At 38.0% G+C, this 19,060-nt stretch overlaps 2 protein-coding genes across 14 annotated transcripts in view; one reads left to right on the plus strand and one right to left on the minus strand.

Moving 5' to 3' along the window:
* Window positions 1-8,831, minus strand: part of abi1a (abl-interactor 1a) — a 53,002-nt gene extending 44,171 nt beyond the window's left edge. For 2 of the 12 annotated variants that reach the window (XM_067578704.1, XM_067578712.1), the window contains exons 1-2: window positions 8,755-8,827; window positions 7,051-7,327 (exon numbers count right to left, since the gene is read on the minus strand). In XM_067578704.1, the coding sequence (XP_067434805.1) occupies window positions 7,051-7,167 (117 nt within the window). In that variant the 5' untranslated portion in view covers window positions 7,168-7,327; window positions 8,755-8,827. Of the gene's footprint in view, window positions 1-7,050; window positions 7,328-8,754 lie in introns of all 12 variants that reach the window. The other 10 variants (XM_067578711.1, XM_067578714.1, XM_067578715.1 and 7 more) reach the window with 8 other exon arrangements.
* Window positions 8,832-9,149: 318 nt separating this feature from the next.
* acbd5a (acyl-CoA binding domain containing 5a) lies at window positions 9,150-18,953 on the plus strand. Of its 2 annotated transcripts, XM_067578716.1 has the most exons (14): window positions 9,150-9,264; window positions 9,597-9,723; window positions 10,757-10,877; window positions 11,624-11,696; window positions 11,829-11,946; window positions 12,061-12,093; window positions 13,760-13,969; window positions 14,072-14,263; window positions 14,692-14,786; window positions 14,878-15,088; window positions 15,938-16,140; window positions 17,142-17,201; window positions 17,304-17,413; window positions 17,500-18,953. In XM_067578716.1, exons 2-14 carry the CDS (start codon window positions 9,627-9,629, stop codon window positions 17,510-17,512), a joined length of 1,536 nt encoding a protein of 511 aa, XP_067434817.1. In that variant the 5' UTR covers window positions 9,150-9,264; window positions 9,597-9,626; the 3' UTR covers window positions 17,513-18,953. The 2 variants fall into 2 exon arrangements, with proteins under 2 accessions (XP_067434817.1, XP_067434818.1); XM_067578717.1 differs by lacking the exon at window positions 12,061-12,093.
* Window positions 18,954-19,060: the final 107 nt, after the last annotated feature.

Raw genomic sequence — 19,060 nt, forward strand, 5'->3', positions numbered from 1 at the left:
ACCGGGGCAGATGGAGGCTGACTGAAAGGCCATAAGGTCCACCTGACCTTGAAGAACTGCCAAATCGCAATTAAAAATTCCTTCAGTATGTCAGAGAAGGGACACAAAGGGGGAAACTTTACACATGGACAAAACTCATTAACCTTTCCCCGAGTGATTTGGTAATTGGTTTGTCCAAAAGCAGAAAGTCAGTTCTGTACCTGAGGCGACACAGTTAACTGATAAACACAAACGTTAATCTATTCTTCAGATGACCTGATTGTTGGAGGAGGTTTCTCTTTCCTGTTTAGAAAGGAGCAGTTAAGAATAATCCATTAAAAGGCTGGAAATTAACTGGAAAAAGCAGACAATTTTAATCCCAAACAGTGAGCAACCAATTTCTGAGACTCCTACGTTTTAACCAGACTTAACGTATCAGTCTTACAGTCTGGACCAAACCAACCCCACTCAGCTGAGGGGGAGGAGTGACAGGTGGTCAAAAAGGATGAATGGGCCTGGCTGGTAGGCTGAGAGCCGCTAGGCCTCTCCATGGTGGGAGAAAAACCAGGCCACTCCGCACACACACACACAGAGAGAGAGAGAGAGAGAGAGCGAGAGTCAGAGAAAGAAGGACAGGAAACGAGGACTCAGAGTAACCCAGAGAGACAGAGCGGTGGTTTTTTGTTGAAAAAAAAACGCAATATTTATCACCTTCAGGCGAGACTGGCTCTCTTCCAGGGTAAAAACTCACATTGATTCTCCTGGGAAAAACAGCCCAGAACAGGTACATCAAGGTTACACGACCAGGACATAAAGAGGACATCTCTCTCTCTCTTTCCCTTTGCATCAAACTCTTAATTGACGCTCTGCATTCTCCTGTCAGATGGGAGGGGGGATGCTATCCATGTGCAGTGAAATAATATACCATAATTCAAAACTGCTCATTTAGGAGCAGTCAGAACTTCTCTGTTCTAGTCCAAAAAAAACACAAGTGGGCATCATGCTGGCTCAGCAGGCTCAGTCACATGTCCTGAGCTTGCAACACTGGGGGTTTGAATCGGCTCATGACCTCTATGTCTGCCACATAACATCACACTTCCATTTCCCTGTTCCTTCTTACTGTACGCCATCTGTAAAGCAGAAATGATCGGGATGGGCATCATCTGAAACTTTCAATTTTTGTCAGACTTTCAGTAATTAACTGAATAAATGTATGGGAATTACTGCATATAACAGAGCTAAAAATGTATCACCAACATGGGTACGAATAGCATGAGAGCAGGTATGAACTGGTTTGGAGGTGGAGTGATGGTGAAGGGCTGTTTAATGCCCAACAGACACATATAAGCATTCTTGCACTGATACAGTATAAAGTTAACTAGAATGGAAACAATCAATTAGTCGATCAACAGCGAATGCAAAGTGTGAGGATTTGCAGCTCTATAGAATAAGTTGCACTAGTATGAATGTCATAGGACATAATTACTGACAGGTATGTATCTCTTCAATAACACTTCATAGTAAAATAACAGGACGGGAGAGGATATGAGATCAATGGAGCTGTATTGTGTAGTGTGAAATAGTCAGGGAGGGTGTTTGTGGGTGCGGGTGGGAGTGGAACACACACATTGTGGGAGTGGGCGGTAATGGTCAGAAATCCAGCGTGAGTAGGCGGGAGAGAGATGAAGAAAACAGTCCCGTGCAGGGCTCTAGTTTTGGACTGTCGGTCAGACGATATTTGATGTGAATTTTTACGGTTTTATGGCATTTTATGGATATAAATTTAACAAAAAATAAATATTTAGAGCTGTAAGTTAAGAAAATGTATTTTATTGTGTGTTTAAATTAAGTATCATCTGTTCAAAGAATAAAAAAAGTTCACTAAACTACGAATAAAAAAATCAAACATTTGGTGCCAAAAGGCTGCTGACGATACTCCTGCTTTAATCTCTTATCTTTACTAAGTTTTGTGACGAGGTTTTAAGCTTTTCAGCGTCACAATTAGAACAAACATCTAGAGCTGCAACTAACAATTATCTTCACTACTGACTGAACTGTAGATGATTTAATCCATTCATCATTTTGTCTATGAAATTTTTTAAAAAAAGGTGGAAAAAACATCATAACTTCTCAGAGCCAAAGGTGACGTCTTCAACATGCTTGTTTTGTCCAACTAACAGTCCAAAACCCAAAAAATATCAAATTAATAATCATATGTAACAAAGAAAAGCAGCTAATATCAAACACAGCCTTAGAGCAGCTCATAAAAAGCTGAATTTATGTATGATTTGTTTTATAAAAAGCTACAGGACATCAGTGTGGTCTGCCAGCAGGACCAGGTGGCCAACTTTGCATTTATGCGTCCTTGTCACAGAGGTTAAACAAACATGGCGCTGACTTGCATCAATGACATGAATAAAAAAATGACAGCAAAACATATTTTAAAAAAAAGGGACTGGAATAGTTTATATCTGGAATTATTTGAAATAACTACAATAAACAGGATGATACGAAACTCCAGATACATGAGATTAATCTCAACCGTCTTAACATGAAACTGTGTTTTCTGGCTCTATTATTAAGCCACTTCCTGACACGGAGAAGGCATTTCCAGCGAACCAATCCAGAGTCAGCAGGGCAACAGGAAACATAACTCTGACCTGTCAGTGCGTCATACGCTATACACACCGAAACACACACACACACACACACACACACACACACACGCTTTAAAACACTCCCTTGGACAAACAAAAGTCACTATCAAGTTGTGAAAGTGGGCCAGTGATCTGTCCTTGGTTAAAAAGAGAGCTTTCACCATCTGCCGCAGCCTGCTGAGCCGCACACACACACACACACTCACAACACGGCAGCGTCCATGACAAGAACACAGACAGAGAGAGAGAGAGAGAGAGAGAGAGAGAGAGAGAGAGAGAGAGGGAGAGAGAGAGAGAGAGAGGGAAGAGGGGATGGAAATGTGAAGGAGTGCTGCTGAAAAGGACGAGCCGATTCAAGCTGAGGCATGTTGATATGTGCGTGGTTCAGCTGGGAGTGCACAGTTTTATATGTGTGTGTGCGAGTGTGTGTGTGTGTGTGTATGTGTGTGTGTGTGTGAGAGAGGCAGAGAGAGAGAGTATCTACAGCAGACAGAGAAGGCTTATGAAAAGTGCACTACTGTTAGTCCGACACCGGCGTCTCACTGAGCTCGCAACGTGTGCTGAAAAGCTTACAATCCTACTTTTTTTTTTTTTTTTATGTCAGCACTTTAAACAAGGTGCTTTGGGGAAACACAAGGACAGAATCACAAATCGGTGAGGCGCATGGAACAGAACTTATCACAGGGTTTAAGTTACCTACATTCGGCGCTGATCGGTTTTATATAAAACACTCTATGTTTGCTTGTCAACATCCAGAACTTGGAAAAGCTTCCTCTTTAAATCACAGCAGCATGAAGATGTTGACATGTGAGGTCATTTTTTTGTGCATCTTATTTGCACATTTTACTGGGTGGAGATTTTTGGACACAAGACTATTTTTTTCACATCAATTTGGCATGAAAGTAGTCAGATTTACAGACACTAAACCTTGACACTGAAGTACTACTTATGCTTAAATTCTTAAGAAAAAGAAACAAGTGCCAGTGCTCTGAACATGCTTTTATTTGTTTGGTTGAGAGGGATGCAACTCCAGTTTGTCATGACATTTATTGTCCCTGTAGAGTTTAAATGGACATATTATAAGTCTACATCTAAATGTTAATATCTGCACAAAATATGAGCAAATATAAGTAATGAAATGCCATCAGTATCTACCTTTAAAACTAGTTTGGCTACTGTTTACACATGTTCCACACAACACCTGAGTTTCAGTATCTATAACCTGCACATTTTTCATTTAACAAAAGAATGTCAAAGTTTTCAAATGTCACATTTTATCTGAACATGTGCAGCTGCACAAGAACTTTAACTAAATAAAATAATAAATAATTGAACCTTTAGTACTTTAAATATTACAGTTTTCATTACTCTGTTTTACAGACACATTACAGTCTGTAATAGGTTTTGGTATCCAGCTCTACAAAATAATGAATTCTTATAATTTTGGTAATAAAAAATAATAATAAAACCTTATTTATATAGCAGTATTCTTAACAGTTATAAAGTGTTTTACAGAAAAAAAGAAAAAAGAAAATATGAGAGGAAAATGCAAATAAAAACCAGCGATGACATCATCAGAGGAGATTCAAAAGTTAAAAGCAGGAAAAGGTTAAACCACAAGAAGTTTGCATAAAAGGGTGAGAAAGAGTTCAAGCTGAAAGGTTTACTAGCAGAGCTGCAACGATTAGTCCATTCATCAGTCTGTCAGTCAACAATAAACTAATAAGCAACTATTTTGATAAACAATCAATCGTTTTGAGTCTTTTTTTAATGCTAAAATTCTCTTGTTCCAGTTTCTTACATGTGAATATTTTCTGGTTTCTTTAGTCCTTTATGACAGTAAACTGAATATCTTTGGATTGTGGACAAAACAAGACATTTCAGATTGCAGCTTTGTGAAACAGTGATCAATATTTATCACCATTTACTGACATTTTACAGACCAAACCACTAATTGATTGCCTGAGAAAATAAATCAACAGACTCCTGAGTTTTGGTACCAAAACAAGACTTTTTAACCATTTTTTACTCTAACAAAAGAAACTTAAGTTCTCAAATGCTAAATTTTATCTAAACAAAAGCAACTTTATGATGACAATGTCAAAATAAAACGGCATAAACGTTTATTTAAACCAGGAACTATCTGACTGAAGAATAAGTCAAGACAACAAATCTGATCATACATTTAATGCCAACTTGTAGTACTTGACTGATTTTGTTGTGGACATATTTTGGTCTGTATTTATGCTCATACTGACCATCAGAAGATCTCTTCATAACGCACTTACAATGTAAGTGATAGGGGACAAAACCCACAGTCCTCCCTCTGTGCAAAAATGTATTTAAAAGTTTATCTGAAGCTAATATGAAGCTTCAGCGTCCAAATGAGTCAAATCCAGTAGATATCTTTCAATGTTACAGTCTCTTTAGTGCCAAAGTTCTTCTTTTTGTTACTATTTTTCCACTGTAGCTTAACAGGGAAACACTGAAAGAGGAAACACAAAGAGGGAATTTTTATGCTAAAAAGACTGTAAATGTGGCAGATTTCCACTTGATATGACTAACTCAGACTGCTGAAGCCTCATATAAGCTGAAATTGAAAGCACATTTTGAAGGGGATCTTTTAACAGCCAGAATAAACAGCAAGAAAAACCTCTTTCACTATTCATGAGCACCTGACTGCTGTTCTAAGACAGATTTGAAAAATTGCGAATGTGTCCTTTAATATCAGCAAAAGTGATGGATGTTTGACAGCTCATGATCTCACTGCCATCCTTCTAAAAGTAACTCATAAATCAAATTTGGCTTTTATAACTTAACATGCATCATTTCTGCTTTTATATACAGATGTTAATATATTGTGTTGATGTAGAAAAAAATCAGTTTCTAGAGGGTTTTTCTCATGTTACAGCTGGCTGTGATAAATAAAATCCAAAACAAGTCAAACATAAAGCCACATCTGACTACCAAAAGTGGAAGAGAGAGGGGAAAAAAAAAAAAAGCTTCATCATTTTAGGCTAAGATAGGGCAGAGATGGTAAAACTGCTGTCTTATATTTGTTTGCGTGGGCTATATCTGGCACAAAGCTTCAGAGCTGTGCCTCACAATGCCAAATCATGCGAGGACAAGAGAAGAAAACAAAATTACAGGGAGTCCTGGGGGAGTACAGCTGGAATGGACACACCCTCGCAGGCTGATATGCTGAAGAAAAAAAAAAACGCTTCTCACCACCGCTGTTTGTCACTAAATTTGTCCTCGGGAAGATCGCTCTGACTTTTTTTTTTTTTTCCACTAGTGGCTCACCACATGTTTCACTGTGCCAAATTTGAAGAAAAAAAAAAAAAAAGAAAGACAACAGCCATCTGTGGTCATGGTGATAATCATGTCATCACAACAACAAAACATTTACGTCAAAATAAGAGTTTTGTTTTTTTTAAAAGAGCAAAACACAGAAGATTTCACAACATTAAATTAGCTGCTTTACATCAAGATATACAAGACTGAAGCAGAAGTCTGATTCAAGCAAGATCTGTTCCCATGAATAAGTTGAGGGAGGAAAAAAAAAATCAATACTTCCAACCTTTATTGACCAACTAACAATGGCTTTACATTCCTCCCACTATCTCACAACCCTGCAAACCCAACTAAATTAACCAACATGAGCATAAAAGCTTATTAAACTCAAAACAAACAACATCTTACAGATTCACATGCATATAATAGATTTTAATGTAGCATAATAAACTGTATATAAGTCCATATACTTCCAGTGTAGTTCCTGTAACATCCCAATGGGGAATTAAGCTGTTTCTGCGGTATTAAATGGTGAGTTTAATGACCTTATGGTATGTAATGGACTGCTATGTTACTATAATATGCATGTAGACTCATAGAGAGGCTGTGACATTTTAGTTGAGCAGACTATGAGACAGTGTCAGCATCAATTAACGCGAACAGACTGCAGAAACTTTCACTTTGAGGTCTCAAAATGAAATTAAAACCTATTTTCTTTTTTTCAAACAGCTGATGCATGTTCGGTGACCTGCTGTAAAACACGCAGGCCCTCCCTATCAGCAGTGAGAGTGTGAAAGCAGTTTTTTTTTTAAAACGACACTGTAATAAAAAAAAAAAAAGAAAAGGGGGAAAAAAGAAGTAGACACACCCTCTGTGTAAACGGAATAAATGTGATCAACGGTGTGAGCAGATACAAGCGGTCGAGTATCCCACAGTATTTGAAAGCCTCGTCATCAAACTGTTATTACAGCTTTGGGCGGAGAGGATTCAGTTTCTTTTATCCACATTTCCTGTCCCAACAAACCATTCAATCCCGAGCTTTTTCGCGACAACAAAAAAAAAAAAAAAAAAGAAAAAAGAAAAAGAAGGTTGAAGATAACGTGGTGGCTCACTCACTTACCTGGACATAATTGGTCTCGCAGTAGTCGGCTACTCTGGTGAGGTTTTGGTAACTCTCCACAAGCGCTCTTTTACCGGCCGGGATCTCTTCCTCTAACAACATTTGTAGCTCTGCCATCTTTACATCTCTCCGCAGAGCCTCCCTTTCCCTCTGATTCCCCTTTGATTGAAACAGCCACCAGCCCCAGCTCTGCCTCGGAAAAAAAAAGAAAAACTCCTTCGTCTGCTATTGTGGGATTCCTGCCCTCGCTTTGGCGTAACCTCCAGACAAAGATTGTCTGTGAAAAGGAAGAGGAGTCACTCTACAGTGAAAAAAATGGGCCCAGATTAAAATTGTAGGCCAAATGTGCTACTTCACAACAACATTCATTAACATTTTATATATGTATGATTATATCACTATTATTCAGTATATGATCATAATATTAATATTAATATTAATATTAATAATACTATTAGTAGTAGTAGTAGTAGTAGTAGTAGTAGTAGTAGTAGTAGTGGTAGGAGTAGTAGTGGTATTTCATTTTAAAAATGTTATACTGTCCTTTTTAATTGTATGTATATGTTTTATTTATTTATTCTATTTATGTTATTTTTCTTTTTTCTTAACTGATGGCAATTTGTGTAATTTGTGTAACTATTCTGGATTATTTTATCTTGATTTTTTTGTTTTGGATTTGATTTATTAATTACTTTTTTTTTTTAACTGTAAAGCACTTTGTAACTTGGTTTTATTAGATGCTATATAAATACAGTTATTGTTATTATTATTATTATAATTAACTGCAAGTTTGAAACTGTCTCACCAGTATCCCTAGTATTGTTTTTTCAAGTCATGTCAATTTTGATGAAATAGCCTAATAGGGCTGCAACTGAATTATTTTCATTATGGATTAATCTGTCGATTATTTTCTCAATGAATCAATTTGTTTGGTCAATATAATGTCAGAAAAATGATGATCAGTGTTTCAAAAAGCCCAAGATAACGTCCTGTAATGTCTTCTTTTGTCCCGACCTACAGTCCACAACTCAAGTTACTCGGTTTGCTATCACAGAAACCAGAAAATATTCACATTTGAGAAGCTGGAATCAGAGAATTTTTATTTTTTTTATGACTCAAAATGACTCCAAACAAATAATTGATTTTCAGAATAGTTGCTGATTACTTTAATAGTTGGCAACTAATTGATTAATTGGCTTATCGTTGCAGCTCTATTGCCTATCACTAATCAAAAAATTGTCACAATCTGTAGCATATGACATCCTCTATCCTTAGACTCAGTTCAGTTCTACATTTATAATATAAGTAGGCCGGCATAATTGGTGCTTAACATTTTGTTTTTTGTTGTTTTTTTACTCTAAATTGATATGAAATAGATGTGAAACTAGAATAGATTTTACATTATAATGTTGGAACTATTATAATGTAGAAATGTAGAAAATACTAATTTTGACCATAAAATGTAAATTTTTGGTTGTGTATCTTTGTCACAACCCCTAAAACCTAAAGTGACATATTTAAATGTCAACAATGTTTTGTTTTGTTAGATGAAGAGATCAAAACCCAAATACAGTTTAATAATCAACAAAGAAAAGAAGTAAATCCTCACATTTGAGAAGCTGGAACTTAAAGAATCTTTCAAAAGTTAAGAACTTAAATAATCAATTGATTATTGAAATCGTTTCATACTTAAATAGTACTTACTTTTCTGTCAATCGCCTAATTGTTTCAGCTGTAGATGTCTCACAGCAGGCAGTTGTACTCGAAAACAAAGACAGAGTGAGATCTCTTGCTTTTCTCTGCTGACTGCCTATCAACGTCCCAACTGGAGAAAAAACTGGATCATTGCTAGAGCATGCTGGGATATGTAGTTTTACACTGAACTGTAGATACACTCAGTTTTCGCAATGAATTCTCGATGCCATGAAAGTATTATAACATAACATTTTATATTTCTCACCTTTTAATTAATTTACAGTCTATTCAGTAAACTGTTTTCGTTTCTTCTTGAAACCTGCATGCTTGACTTGAAACTACATTTCCACTTAAGCGTTTTAGTGGACGCGGAGGATTGTGGAGCTTGTAGGCGACCCGTGGAAGACTACAACTCCCAGAGTACACCGCTGCCTGGCTTTATTTAGCTGTTCATGGCGTCTGGTCGAGTGCTAGTGACAGGTCGCCTTCTGACAAACAGATAGGCCGGCGGATTTAACGGTTAGTGTCATTTGTTTTGAGTATTTCTATCGAAAGTTTGGACGTATGGTTAGCATTTAGCATAAATAACGGACTATTTAGCCCTGTGACGCATACCAGATGTGTCCTAGATACACAACCTCCTCCTACTGGTGGGTTACTGGTCATATAACGAACTGTAAGCTAGAAACAGTAACTAGCTAATAAGTTTAGCTCGTCGCCTTGACGTTGTATGACTGATTTTTTTCGTCGAGAGTGAACAAAAAATGCCGTAGTTGAAGTTCGCTTTAGCCTTTTTTTTTGTTGACGTCTCTCACGTTGCAGTGGTGTTTTTGTTTACTGTCTGTCTGCAGGTTTTGTGTTGACTGTGTTGTGTTGACACGATGGAGGTGGAGAGTGTCAGCTTGGAAGATGAGAGCCGTTTGACTCGGCTGAGGTTTGACGCTGCCGTGAAAGTGATCAAGACTTTACCTCCAGATGGTGAGTGTCATGTAGACCCAGTTTAACCAGTCAACCCAGCGGCTTTAAACATGGGGGGCTTCCGGGCAGAATGGTGTCAGTGGTGCAGTGCAACAGCTTGGTCTGCGATTTAAAAGGCTTAATCCACTTTACGGACAGTAAGCAGAGCAGACTGCCAGCTCAATGCAGTAACACAATCACTTTTTAAGACAGTGGTTCCCAAAGTGGGGTCCAGGGACCCCTGGGGGTCCTTGAGAGGGTTCCAAGGGATCCTCAGAAAAGGGGAATCACTTATTTTCACTATATTACCCTCCATAAGTAACACAATGCCAGAATGTGTGACTGTTTTGGTCATTGGCTTCATATACCTTCTGTAATAAAACATTTAAAAGCAAAAATCTTATCAGATGAGGGACCCTGGGACAAAATCTTATCAAACCACTGTTTTAAGATGTATATAAAAATACTCTACTTTGAATAATAATGTGAGTCTGATATGGTTTTTCCACAAAAAAAAGTTCAATTATCTTGTTAAAATCCTTAAAATGACACCTCCTCCTTCTCTCTCTTTAAAAATTACACAATCTATAGATATGCAAATATATTTTCTCTCAAAAGTTAAACTGCTGGACACAGTTATGTTTCCTAATTCATTGTCCATTCTCACTGTATGTGCAATGGGGGCTTCAAGTTTCCACATCACACTTGCGTAAGTTGAATATTGGACTGGGATTGGCTTCCAAACTATTTGTGATGTCACCAATCATGCTCTTGGACCACACCTTAAAGTCAGATTTTTAGCGAGCACAGAGAAACTTTCCACTTTTTGAAGATGAATGTGAAAACAGGTTTCTAGTGTCAAACTCTGCACATACATCATTCTGCACAGTGAAGCTCAAACATCCAACTGTAGGAAGAAGAATGAAAAACAGATTTGTGAGTGGAGGGGGACTTTAAAGTCTATCCTTGATTTGCAAGAGAAAGAGTAGGAGTTATGCTTAGTAAGCAGTTAAAAAAATCCTCTTGTCTTATAATCAACATTTCTTTCTCACAGGTCCCTTTCAGCCCTCCAATGACATGATGCTCAAGTTCTACAGTTACTATAAACAAGCCACCGTGGGTGCGTGCAATATACCCCGACCTGGCTTCTGGGATGCAGTTGGCAAAGCTAAATGGTAATGACAAAAAGAAATATCTAGTTTTTGTCTCTGTTCCAATAGGCACTGGATTCCTACATATGCATGAACAAGGAAAATGTTATTGCACTCTCCTGATATATAATCAGTTTCATTATTCTTGGCACTTACTGGATTAATTTTCCTTTAGGGGCAAGATAACTTGCAAAAAGTCCCGCTTGCCACACTCTTAAAAGCAGCTCATGAAATGATACTATGAATAAACCATTGAATGTTTAAACCAAAACACTGTTTAACTTGTGCACATTGCGTAACATGTTGCTTTTCACCCTCACTGATAGCACACAGCTCTCTCCACTGGATTTTCTGTCCTTGTGTTACTCTGTAAACTGCTGCTCAGTCTCAGGTTGTGTTAGGTGATCTCTGGACTCGGTGCGCACTGCAATGTGGAATGTGACCTCTCGCCCACTAGGCTGGACGGTTTCTCTTGTTGTCCTGTGACACTGTGTGGGGGTTTTGCAAGTGTATCAGGAAATTAGACAAACACTTATTTTAGGAAATGCCTTTAGTTGCTAGTGAATGGTTAAAGTCTCTGTCAGCCTTTGACTTTCAGCTAACAAAGAAAACATTGGCCTCAAATGAACTTGACAAAGATAAAAAGTGGGGCAGGAGTGTTCAAAACCAACTTTCATGTTGTAGAGTCTTTACACTGTGAACAGCTTTGCTTATTTTACTTTATAAAATGATATAATAATGTATCTTTAATGACTTTTATTATTATTCAGGGATGCATGGAACTCTCTTGGAGATATGCCAAAAGAAGAAGCAATGGCTGCCTATGTCGATGAAATGAAGCTGGTATGTTTTCACTTATAAAAATGTCCTTTTTATAGAATTTTGATCATACAGGACCTCTATATTTGTATGTCAAACACTTCTAAGAGTGATTTATTAATTTGAGTAAATTGTTGCTGTATTTGCTGTGTGTAGATCCTGGAAGGTATGCCCATGACAGACGAGGTGGAGGAGCTACTGCGGGTCCTCGGTCCGTTCTACGAGCTGGTCGAAGAGAAGAAGAAGATCACTCAGATATCAGACTTGAGCACAGGTAGGTTTTTACTCAATATGTGGAACTCCTTCATCTTTCGCTTTTTTTTTGTGATGTCAAATATAGCATGTGGAGCTTAACCTTTTTATAATTTGCCTCTTGTCATATGCTCAGCCCGTTTGACACAGTTTGCTAGGCAACTGGAAGGCAAGTACATCACTGTGAAAATACAGTAGTTTAGTATGTGTCTGGTGTTGTAGTTAGTAGTCATTTAGTGATGTTGCAACGCATGCTGAAGTAGCAGTACAGAATATGTGGCTGAGTACATTTGAGTTTCCTGTTGCTATCAGACTTTCATTTACTGCAGATAAGTTTTGTGTGTTACGTCACTGAAAATTTTATCCTCTGTTTTATTCACTGAACTTAAACTACATGAAGACTTTGTTCAGCTCCAAACAGCTATCCACTTGGTTAACAGATACTATTAAATTGTGATTGTTAGCCTTATAAAAACAAAGGAGAAAACTTGATGAACCGCTACAACCTGCAGGACGAGGGTCACGTGAACGACGGGAACAGTTAAGCCTTGATAGCTCATCTGTTTGTATTGTAGGAGAAAGTAAACTATGATACAACTGTCACTGGAAATTTAGTAAAACTCTACAGCAAAGCTTTAAAAAACTTGTTATGTTTCTTAATTCTTTCATCAATATTTAGTTTTGGCAAATAGTGATTTTAACGATGCAATGATAAAATGATTATCATGAGAGAAACAAACCAAAGACATGTTACAGCCAACTTCCCACCAAAATGTGACATTATATCCATTCTAAATATTTATCCAAACATAATGGGTAGTTAATACTATTTTCAAAACTACATAATCAATCGATCATCAATTTATTTATATAGCACCTTTCATACAATCCAAATGTAATTCAAAGTGCTTTACAAGTGATTGACAAACACACAGGATGGTAAATGTGGAGATAGATACAAGATACAAGTAAAATACCAGAAAGGTGGCTTATAAAATGCAAAAGTAAATAAATAAATAATAAAAGATGATAATAATAGATCAAGAAGAAACAATTTAATAAAACCTACTTAAAATAATTAATTGAATAAGACAACAATAAAAGAAAATATAAGTAATAAAAGACACAAGTCAAAAAAGTATAAACACTACACAAAATAAATAGATTAAAATAAAACAGTAAAATTTTATCAATTAATCTGTATACATACAGACTACATAAGGATTGCTTCAAATTAAGTTAGTTCTCAATTTCTCAATGTCAGTATCGTCCGTTAGACAACAGCTCCACATTCAGTAGTGGTCAGCTGGCAGTGAACTTGCTAGCGGTCATCATAGTTCAGCTACGCAGTCACATGACTCTCACTCCGTGTCTAGACAGTTTTTCATGCACACGTCACACGCAACAGACACACTCTCATTTTAATCTATGCAGCTGTCTGCTGCGGCTCCGTCTCAGCCGTGTCTCACGGGCGTAACCACGACGTAAGCGTAAGCTTCATTTACGCTTCAAGTGTGTTTTCCACCGTTGTACGCACGTCACTACAGTCATGTGTGTTATATTTATGCTCAATGCTGCACCTGAAGACTTTCGGTGTAGACACACAGACAGAGCACACACTCCTGCTACTGCTCTGCTGACGTGCTGCTCACGCTATGTTTGCTGTCTAGACACGGGGTCACCTCGCAGGTTGTAGGGGTCCGTCGATAGTCTCCCATAAAAACGGTGTTGTTTGGATTTCAATTAGTATGTGGAAAAAGTATTATGAACCCTTTTAAAGAAGCATTTATCTTTTAGTGTTACGATCTTGTAATAAAATCTGTTTTGTGATGCAGGATTCGGTACGATGCTGAATTCAATGCCGTCAAAGAGCGTTGCAAAGAGCATCGTCAGAACCATGGAAATGAACGGCACTCTGGAAACTCGGCCTGCTAGGCTCAAATCAAAGGAAGTCAGGGAAAGGTCAGAGGAAGAACCACAAGAGGAAGATGAGGAGGAGGAGGAGGAGGAGGAAGAGGAAGTACCAATAAGAGAAGTCAGAAAAGGTAATAAAAACTACCTGAGAAACTATTTTGAAGTGGGTGTTATTGTTAGAAAATATCACCAGAAGAACATTTAGATTTTTTTGTTGTGCTTTTTTATTTCAGATAAAAAATCAACAGCTTCACAGCCAAAGAAGAAAAGTTCAGCCAGGAGACACAAAGCGCCCCTGTCAAACGGTAAAGTGGCTAACGGGGTTGCCCACATGACCAACGGGAGTCACTCCAGGGCCGCCCTGAACGGCGACGACTCCCAGGAGGGTTCAGCCTGCGAACCTCTGCTCAACGGCCACCACGCAGGTAGGAAAAAACACAATACAGCTGGTGTAATGATGTTGGAATGTTCTGTTTTCAATCGACACTCATTATGTCCACCAAACATTTCAAAATGGTTACCGAGGACTCCGCGCTCGCCTCACCCCGCTGCCTGTGGCTGCCTGTGCTAGTGTGTGTCTGCGGACCATGTGATCAGATAATCTGCTAAGCTTCATTCCTCGAGCTGTGACACAACTCTGAACACTGAATCTTAACACTTCACACATCAGCTGCTCCTGGGACAGTTTCAACGGAGAATGAATGGCTCTGTTGAAACAGCACACAAAGGCCCCAAATTAAGTGAACGCTGCCTTCCCTCCATGTCAGTCTGTTAATTACAGTGCAGTTAGCTCTACATTACAATACAGGGTGAGTCTGAGCCTGTTTTTTTTCCCCCCCTTTTGTATTCTCAGATCTCACTGTAGATGTGTCTGGTCCTGTCCACCTCGCCAGTGACTCAGACAGTGAAGTCTATTGTGATTCTGTGGACCAGTTTGGCCAGGAGGAGGCAAGTAGCAATTTTTAAAACTGGTCTGGAAAAAAAGGGATTATGTCGTATGCAGTGGTATAATAATAATTTTAACGTAAATCTTCTCCAGAGCTCAGAGCATAACCGCTCTCTGGATGAGCTGGACGAGGACGAGAACCACGTCCTGCCGCCTCTAGATCACGAGACCCATGAGGATGTCGTAGGTCCACCGCAGGTCATCAGGTGCGGAGGAGAAGATGGGGACACCGGTGGAACGATGTCTCAGAGACAGAGGCTGAATGTGGATATGCCAGACAGCTCTTTGGTCAGGCGAGGGAGGGGTGAGGCTGCTCTCTGTTTATACTCTGAGAACTTTGGTGTGTTTGTGGTCTGTACACATGACGTTCTGAGGACGGCAGCCATGTTTGTTTTCTTTTTTTTTTGGCAGTGTGCTTCATATTCTGTAGCATTTACTGAAACTTAAAAGGATAACCTCATTTGAATTACTTCAGAGATTACACCATTGACCCCAACCATGGATGCAAATAGGGCTGAAACTAACGAGTATTTTAATTATTGATTAATCAGTTATTTTCTCGATTAATTAAAAATGCCAGAAAATGGTGAAAATTGACGATCACTGTTTCCCAGACCTCAAGATGCAACCTCAAATCTCTGGTTTTGTCCCAACCAACACACCCAAAGATATTCAGTTTACTGTCATAGAAGACTAAAAAAACAGAAAATATTCACATTTGAGAAGCTGGAACCAGAGAATTTTAGTTTGTTTGTTTTTTTCTTTAAAAAATTACTCAAAACAATTAATTGATTATCAGACAAATTGATGATGATTTTTCTGTCGACTGACTGACCGATTAATCAACTAATTGTTGCAGCTCTTGATGCAACTGCTCTCTAAATAATGTTTTTTTTTTAGATTTTAATGCCTTAAGTTGTAAAAATAATTGAAATAATATAAATGGCACATTGCTGCAACAGATTTCATGGTCAACTATATTTTTTCCCAGGTTGTCCAGTATTGTAGGAAGTGAATTCACTTGAACACCTGTTGATCATGATGCTTCCAGTATAAATCCGTTTTTAGTGATCAAGTGAAATTATCTTGTAGCTCTGTTTGTCTTTTTGACTCTCAAGTGACACATAAATATGTTAATTCCTGTGTTTTTTAGGCTCAAGGTCTCCAGGCCTCGGCTCTGGAGCTCTGGTGCCCATGCACGGCGGTGGAGACGGCGATGGGGGCAACTGGGGAGGAGCAGTAACACCCGCGGGGAGCCTGAACGAGCAGATCGTCGTGGCGTTGGCCAGACTGCAAGAGGACATGCAGAGCGTTCTGGAGAGGCTGCACACCCTGGAGGCTCTCACTGCTACACAGGTCAGACCAGTCTGTCCCCTCATTCACTGAGAATTCGCCCAAAAACTGAATTTTTAAGTGATGACAACAGAGACGCCAAAGTCATCCAGATATACAGGAGGTCATTTCAAGTGCTGCTCTAAAGCTTAATCATAATTTATCTTGGATTATATTACAGTTCTCATATGTTTGGATGGTGTGTGTTGCACTCACAGAACAGGAAGCATTCACATAGAGTTATATATGAAATAGAGAACTGCTTTGAACTACGTGAGACTAGTTTCTGTGGTTGGATAGGAAGTGAAAGTGGTGGTTAACGTTCTTTCATCTGAAATAAATCTCGCAGTGTGTGAATTCACTGTCTGCTTTAATGATATAATTAAAAAGTTGTAAAATGCATTAATTTAACTGACTTACAATAAAAGCATTTAGCTTCAGAACAGCTGCAGCTCTAATTGTCTCACTTTTGCATATTTAAGTTCCTTGTTTAATATAAAATCTAGTTACAGGGGCAGATAATCTAATAATAGTTGACTAAACAGCTGATTCCTAAAAGTTTGGTGCATGCTGATAATATGAAGTTAGTAATAAGTATGCATGTTGGCAGTTTATACAGAAATGTGTTTTATTTAAAATGATCTATTAGCTGTTGTACTAGTAATAACTTCAGTGTAGAGAGGCTGTCTAGTGAATTAACCTTTCAGCTCCACGCAGCTTCAGCAACCATATTATTTTTTGATTAATGACATGATTAAAATCTGACTCAATGTAAAAGTCATTTCTAACAGACTGTGTCTAATAGACATAAAACAACGCAGCAGAGTTCACAAAATGAATATTGATTCCGTGAAGGTGTGATTTCAGTACCTAGATGAGAAGTAGAGCAGATAAGCACTTTGTACTTTGACACATTAAACAACAGGAAGGAAGGATGGATCAAATGTTTATCTTTTCCTTTTTTTTTTTTTTTTTTTTTTACAAAAGTTTACTGACCTTCCTTTTCCAATTTCTTCCTTTTCCAGGCAAGATCAGTGGCTCTGTCTCCTACTTATGCAGCACCGCCAGTGAATAAGAAGAGTCAGGTAAACCAATGATTTATACATCGTATTAACCACTTTGATGAGTTTCATTTAAATAATATCAATTGTTCTTGTTATTCATTCTTTAAACTCTTTATTTTCTAGAAACCATCCTGGTGGCCTTTTGACATTTCTCCAACCAGTTTGGCCTTCGCTGTGATTTGGCCATTTGTGGTCCAGTGGCTTATCCGCCTATACCTGCAGAGGAGGAGAAGGTACTCTTTCTTTGTGTGAAATTAATGTAATGCAATTTTTAAACATGCAACACTAAATTCAAAATGTTTTATTTTCTTTTCTATAGACGAATCAACTGAAACCGCTCACATCCAAACACCCATGGACATAAAGAAGAGTCCTCTAAATGTCTTTGGTTGGGTTGCTAATGGCTGTAACTCCCCCCTGCTTAGACCCACAGCCCAGTAATTTGCTTTTGCACTATGAAGAAGGCATCAAGAGTAATGAGTGAGAGTTAAGAGATCTCTCAAGTGTGTGTGTGTGTGTGTGTGTGGTACTGTGGATGTGGAATCAATAAGAAATATGAATGTACGGGGCTTACACAACCTTTTTGATGATGATGATGATGATGATGATACCATCCTACTGGAGTCTTTTTCTCTGTATGAACTGGTTTTGTGTCAGGAGAGAAACGGTTGAGATACTGTCAGAGCGTTTATAGACCAACTACAGTCGCTTCTCAATGATTTCTATAATAACTAAGGCTTTGTTGCACAAAAAAATGGGCCTCATCATTTGTTGTTTTTGAGCATAATGCTTGATGTGGTTATAAATTTTCACTTTCATTAGTTGCCCAGGCAATGCTGCTAAAATAAAAAAACGTTGTAACAACTAGTTTAGAAGGGAGGATTGAATGTAATTATATATCGTGTCAGATTCTTTTTAATTCTGAGAATAAGTTAATATTTATTGCTTTTAGCAACAGTTACAATGAAGGCGTTTCTGGCCTGATTTCAGCTGTATAAGTGAGGTTTATGTTTAAAGTGACTGCTAAATGTTGTGTATAGGTTTCAGATGTGTTTTCATTGCCTGTCCTACTGCATATCAGTCTGTGCTTTTTGGTCACAGTGGTCCGATTCAGTGTCCACTTCCTGTTTTATTTCCAAATAGAAAAACTGCCTCAACATCGTAAGATACATTTATAAGTGGCATTATGGTTTCCTACACTGACATATTGTAGCGTACCTGTTCCAGTATTGGACCAAATTAATATAAAAAAAAAATCACTCGACCTACTGTAGCAAACTATGAGGTGGTGAGAATCTCCATCCGACAGTCACCGCCTCAGTTCCTGCTCAGCTATCTGATTATTAACGCATAAACACTCGTCTCTGTATGTGTCGTTTACGCCGTCACGTTTTTCTATGTTGTATCATTTTAAATGTGTGATGTAGTAACATGTTTGTGGAGAGATTTTTGTCTGAGTGATAGTGATCATGAACTGTTTGCAAAAGCAGTGAGATCGATATTAAATTGTATACAATAGCTGTACAGTTCAGATGATTAAAATGCAATATTTTAATTGCATTTCCATGTGTTAATATAGAATATGATATCATATTTACAAAGATTTGCATCTGCAATAGCACTAACCTTTCCAGAGCCATTATGTTTTAATAAAATAATAGTTTACCTTTCTACTGAAATATGTACTAAGGCTTTCTCACCCTCTCTGCCTGTGGATAGAGTGGTGTTTGCATGTGATAATCTAAGCCTCAAATAAAATTTTCATAAAGCAGATTAATTTGTCTGGATATTTTATTTTAAAACACAATTTAGACTTCTTTTTGAAGTCTTGTTATTGTGACATTTGGTGCTATTTTACATACAGAAAAAGGGCACAAGTG

Source organism: Thunnus thynnus, chromosome 21 (assembly GCF_963924715.1).
Source record: "Thunnus thynnus chromosome 21, fThuThy2.1, whole genome shotgun sequence".
NCBI classification, from domain to species: domain Eukaryota; kingdom Metazoa; phylum Chordata; class Actinopteri; order Scombriformes; family Scombridae; genus Thunnus; species Thunnus thynnus.

Bases quoted from the DNA above. Each gene is read 5' to 3' on its own strand.
- acbd5a (XM_067578716.1), top strand. From the start codon at position 9,627: ATGGAGGTGGAGAGTGTCAGCTTGGAAGATGAGAGCCGTTTGACTCGG. The intron at 12,094-13,759 runs GCAAGTACATCA...TTTGTGATGCAG, and splicing joins GTTTGCTAGGCAACTGGAAG to GATTCGGTACGATGCTGAAT. The intron at 17,202-17,303 runs GTAAACCAATGA...TTTATTTTCTAG, and splicing joins CAGTGAATAAGAAGAGTCAG to AAACCATCCTGGTGGCCTTT.